This window comes from Miscanthus floridulus, chromosome 3, assembly GCF_019320115.1.
Source record: "Miscanthus floridulus cultivar M001 chromosome 3, ASM1932011v1, whole genome shotgun sequence".
NCBI classification, from domain to species: Eukaryota; Viridiplantae; Streptophyta; class Magnoliopsida; order Poales; family Poaceae; genus Miscanthus; species Miscanthus floridulus.
Genome location: NC_089582.1, coordinates 121,646,846 through 121,652,720, shown reverse-complemented (window position 1 = coordinate 121,652,720; position 5,875 = coordinate 121,646,846). Strand labels below are relative to the sequence as shown.

The following is a 5,875-nucleotide window of genomic DNA, read 5'->3' as shown; positions in this document are numbered from 1 at the left end:
CCGACGCACTGTCGCCGCCCACCGCCCCGCCACGGCGACCTCCTCCTTCCCCTCCCCTGCGGTCATCATGGCCATAGCCGCCCCGCCCTAACTTGGCCCGATCACCGCCTCCGCCTCGCCGCCGCCTGGCTTGCCTACCTCCCTAAAAGTCTTTTCTAAGTCCGCCGGAGGTGGAGAAGAGAGAGAGTGATGCAGACGAAGAAGAGGAATTGAGTGTTCCATCAGTCGGTGTTGAACAGTATTTTCTCTAATTCATAGTAATTCATCATACCGGGGCCCGTATGTTTACGGGGCTGAGCTTGGGAATGCGACTGGGGCCCGAAATGAAAATAGATTTTGCCGAACCCAGCCCAGTTTCTTCCAGGTCTGATCTGGTCTGGTGGTGGCGAGTGACTGGTGTGACTCGGCGAGGCCTACAGAGCGTGTCACGCCTTCTCCTCCCCCCGCCCCATCAGTCATTTCCTCCCCTTCTCATCCGAGCCCTCCTTCCTCCGCCTCCCCTTCACCCCCCATCTCGCCGTACACTTCTCCACTCCTCCTCTGATCACCAGCCGCCCCCGCCTCCGCCTCGATCCCCTCCGATCCAATCCGGTACGTGCGTCGATCCATCACCTGATTCCCCCGTCGGGCTGTACCAGATCGGATCAAGGCCTCGTGACTATCTTATCTTACGACTCGGCGCATAGGAATTTTTTTTCGTTGGTTGTTGATTCGTTCAAGCTTCACGATTCTTACAATACCTTTTTCTGAATTTTCCAGGTTTTTTGCTTGATTCGGCGGGTAGCAACCTGGTCAGTCCAATCCGTCTGTGAAGAATTTTTCCGTATTTTCGTTTGCGTCGCATCGTTTCTGCGAAGGATTTCCTGTTCGTTTGGCGGAAATAAGGCAGCGTCCTTGATGCCTACTGTCGCGACCCCCGCCGCCGCCATCGGCGGCGCAAGAGAAGGCCGCCAGCCGGAATAAACGCAAGTACCGTACCGAGCCACCATCCGCCGAGTTGGGCCCATTCGGGCTGGAGTACCCACTGACGGCGGACTGCGTGGGATTCGAGTTTATCTCGCCCGAGAAGGCTGCCTTGGCAGCAGCGGCAGCTGCCGCTGAGGGTGTCAGCCTTGACCTCCTCCAGAACTCGTGCGAAAACTGCAAGGATCGCCCCCCTACTGCGGAGGAGTTATTGGAGTGCCAGCGATATGTGAATTGGAGTGACCCAAATGAGACGCAGCTGGAGGAGATCCTTCTCAAGAGTCTGGACACCACCTTTGACAATGCTGTGAGTCTGATCACCACAATGGGCTACTCTGAGGCGGCCGCACGGGCTGCTGTTGTGCGGACAGCTGCACAATACAACTGGAGGGAGAGCCTTGCTGGGTTTGGAGAGGCAGCAGTTGAGGTTCTCAAGACGGAAGGGGACATGTTGCCAAGGGAGGGTGCCTCTGTTGAAGACATGAGGAAGATTGAGCAGGCTGTGCTTGGTAGTATGGTTACGTTGGTAAATGAGGCTCAGCCATTCTACACCACAGGCGATGTAATGTTTTGCTTGCTTATGTCAGACATGAACGTGGCAAATGCCTGTGCCATGGACTACAATACTTCTTCCCTCCCAGCTGTGGCTGCTCAAGTTATTGCCCAACCAGTCGCGGGAAACTATGAGCCTGGTTCAGGTTCAAATTTGTCAGTTTCTATTACCAACCCGCAGACTGGTGTTACTTTCCATGGAAAACTTACCCCAGTGCCACCTGGCTCTTATGGTGCTGTAAAAGCTGATTCATCAATGGCACCAGCAAGCCTGAATGTATCAAGTAGCAAACCCTCGGTGTCGGGCAAGACTCAGTGTGTGATCCCAAATATTGAGCCAAAAGAACATTCAGAGGACCAACCATTTGTTGCTGCTGCGACACAATCTGTGAAAAATGACAAGCCATCTCCAAGCAAGAGGGGGGGCTCTAAGAGGGACTCCTTGCATCGACAGAAGTTGACAAGCTTTGATAAAGGTTCCCGAGCATTGGGTTCCAAAGGCTCTCTTAGGTCTGGCAAGCATAGCTCTTCGGCCAGTGCAGTATTGGAGAGAAAGTGCAGGTCATTTTCAGATTCTACTACTAGCAACTTGAAGGGCTCATCAAGAGTTGCTAAAGGGTTTGCTGCAAGCATATCTGGATCAGAAGTATCAGTTGACCTTTCCTTTACTGGTACCCTTTCCCCTTCTCCATCATTTGATGCCAAGGTAGTTAGTAACTCAAACCCAGCACCTGCTGCTAGCACAGATCTTTCATTGTCATTGCCCTCCTCAAGTGATAGTTTGAATCATGATTCCAATACTGAGGGAGTGGACTCTAGTAGCAAAATTAATTTTTCATATGATGAAGAACAGAAGGTCTGGATCCCACATGATAAAAAGGATGCAATTGTCTTGATCCTTGTCCAGAGGCAGAAAGATCTGCAAGCACATATGCATGACTGGACAGACTGGGCTCAGCAGAAAGTGATGCAGGTTGCACACCGACTTGCAAAGGAGAAGGATGAACTTCAGTCACTTAGGAAAGAGAAGGAAGAGGCAGACCGCCTGCAAGAAGAGAGACACCATTTGGAAGAGAGTACTCGGAAAAAGCTTCTAGAGATGGAGTCTGCAATTTCTAGGGCAAATGCTCAGCTGGAGAAGGCAGAAGCATCTGCTCGCAGACGTGAGGCTGAGAATGCACAACTCATGTTACAGATGGAAGCTGCAAAGCGACATGCAGCAGAGTCAGCAACAAATATTTCAGAGCTTTTAAAGAAGGACGAGAACAGTCGTAAAAGGTCTCAGCGTTGGGAATCTGACAGAGCCCTGTTACAAGAGGACCTTGCAGCACAAAAGAGCAAGTTATCTCGGGTTCAAGAACAGCTTCAGCATGCTAAAGAGCTAAAGGATCAAGTGCAGGTACTAACTGTTCTATTTTTACCTCGTTGTAAGTTGTAACCTTATTTTAATTGGATTGGAAACTAAAATAGTACTCCCTCCGTTCCAAATTATAAGTCGCTTTGACTTTTTTGGTTCATCCATTTTGCTATGTATCTAGACATATTATTATATCTAGATGCATAGCAAAATGGATGTACCAAAAAAGTCAAAGCGACTTATAATTTGGAACGGATGGATATAATCATATGACCTATGCTCATTTTTTTTTATTCATGTGGTTCATCGAAATTTCTTTACTGCTATTGTACTTGACTCTATTAGGCTGCGTGCATGAATAGAATAGCTGGGCCAGTTCTTTCTCTTAGAAATACTAAATTTAATAAATATGATGTAAGGTATCACTGAGAAACTTGTAAGTTATATTAAAAATATCTCACTATTTGTTGTGTGATGTGATTCTACTTTTTACCAACACTCCACTATATTCCGTAATAGATAATGATGTTTTTGTGGCTTGTTTATAGCATGTACACGTTGTGATTGTGTTAGTAAGGTTTCATTTCACACCTTTTTTTTTTTGTGTGTGTTCTCACAACTGAAGGGATTGGGGCTGTTGAGAAGCTTACGGAATAAATGGTAGATAACTGGCTGTCCTAGCTATGACTGCTCTAAGCATACTTAGTATTTCATGAGTAAGCTGCAAACTTTTGTATGCAGAAGTTTCTGGAAGAAGTTCGGAGCTTTATATGGCATTTGCACTTAATTACTAGCTACTTGTCAACTGTTTACAGCATTAGATAAAGTTGAGACAATATTGCTTGTTTTACTATTTGTATATGATGTCTGGTAAACTTCATAGTTTAAACAGATGAAACTACGCCATTGTCTCCATTCCATAGCACCTCTATGGTTTCTCTGACCATTTGTCCAGTTTGGCATGTACTGAAAACCTTCCTTATATCTCGTATCTTTCAGATGTTGGGATGGAAATTACGAAGATACAGAAAATAACTTAGTACTTTTTTAGATTAGCAAGGCAGTGAATAATAGTAGAGAAGCTGGCTTAGCGCAGACTTGCTAGTAAACCTGGCTTGAGGTGTTCTATACCATCCTTTTACAAGGTTCATTAATGACCAAGATTGTTATTCCTTCTAGAGACTTTAAAAAGACAGGACATGTGTGCCGATTGTGCTTCATGGATCTTTCTTTTTAAATTCAATTCGAATTGATTGTGCTTGCCATGTTGAGTTGAGCAATGAGCCGATGATTAATCCTGTGTATACCACTTGTATAAAGTCTTGTTAGTGTTATAAGGTTGCTACTTGCTATATCTACTTTGTTCGGTTTAATTCGATTCCCTCAACCTCACCTATTTACTTTATAACCTGCCTTCACTATATATCATCACATATTCACATCTTTGGTCTTCTCTATGATTTCGAATACTTGCAGGCAAGGTGGAAACAAGAGGAGGCTGGAAAGGTTGAGGTAATTGCCCTTGTAACCTCAGAGAGGAAAGAGAGGGAGCAAATTGAGACCTCCATGAGGTCAGAAGAGAATTTGCTGCATCTTAAAGCAGCGAATGACGCACAAAGATACAAGAGTGAGATCCGTGCTCTTGAGCAGCATATTGCACAACTGAAGGTGTCCTTGGACTCTTCAAAGGTTGCTGCCCCCAAGTGGGGAACTGACAATAAGACCTATGCATTGCATCTTTCTGATGGGAGAAAGAACAGCAATGCCCAAATTTTGTCCAACATAGCAGTACCCCAAGATCTCGATTTTGATGATATACAGCGCGACCGGGAGTGTGTCATGTGCTTGAGTGAGGAGATGTCCGTGGTGTTCCTCCCTTGTGCCCACCAGGTCGTCTGTGCCAAATGCAGCGACCTCCATGAGAAGCAAGGGATGAAGGAATGCCCTTCATGCCGGACCCCCATCCAGCGCAGGGTGTGCGCCCGCCCCGCAGGTTTCTAGATTTCACATATACCATTTGGATTTTACTTTTTTGTTTCACCTTGATTGCTCAGCTTGAGTTGATGGAAGATTGGAGAGAATAATAATGAGGGGTGAGTGGTGAAACTTTGACAATAATACATCGTTAAACATCAAACAAGCCCCAGTGGACAGTGGGTACTAGTTGGGTTTGTTATATGGATATACCGGCTGCTTCTGAATGCTTTGGTTTTGCTGCACTCTGGTTCTAAGTCCTGTACGTTTTGGTAAAAATGCCGGTTTGTGTGATGCTTGGCAGGAAACCTGTTGATCGATGTTGTTATGCCCTGTTGCACTTCATCTGTAGCTATTGAAGTCCTAAATGAAGTGAGCTTCACTTGTCTCCTTAACCAGGTCTCTGGATATCAGTTCTCACGGTGGCACACTCGTCTCCTTAACCAGGTCTCTAGATGTCAGTTCTCACGGTGGCATGGTGCCAGGGAGTTCCAGTTCTATGATGCGAGAGTGGTCTGATTGCAGGCAGTGTAGGCGAAATTTAGACAGAACCTTGTGAAAATACCTTAAAAATGGGACTTGTTTAAACATTGGAGTTTGTAGTATGTATAAATCTCCACTCTCCAACTAGCATTTAACGGCTGTACAGATTTCCAGGTCCATCAGCCCACACAGCAGGCCACGCACAGTAGAGCAGCACAAAAGATTCTGACAGTTTGCAGGTAAAGCAAAAATGACCGGCAGCAACTCGCTCTCAAGAATAAACTAGCAGCCACCAAATAATATTTCTAAAAACACAAATAACTTTCTACATTTTAGTTCACATCTATATCTACATTTTTCTTTTTTCCCATATTATTTCTCTGTTAGCCTCCGCTCGATTTTTTAGTTGTTTTTTATTTTGCTGAGTTGAACGATTAAACTAATGGTCTAACTCATAAACTGGAATCCTAAACAGTTTACTGTCTAATCTAATCTAAATAAAAGTATAATCTCGATAAAGGTTGACACGTGAAAAATCGAGAGGTC

At 45.5% G+C, this 5,875-nt stretch overlaps 1 protein-coding gene across 1 annotated transcript; it reads left to right on the top strand.

The window, feature by feature from the left end:
* The first annotated feature begins 458 nt into the window (after nt 1-458).
* LOC136542245 (putative E3 ubiquitin-protein ligase RF298) lies at nt 459-5,441 on the top strand. The gene is given in 4 exon segments (XM_066534588.1): nt 459-591; nt 760-926; nt 928-2,914; nt 4,349-5,441. Coding segments are annotated over 3 exon segments (2,541 nt in total). The 5' UTR covers nt 459-591; nt 760-897; the 3' UTR covers nt 4,874-5,441.
* Nucleotides 5,442-5,875: the final 434 nt, after the last annotated feature.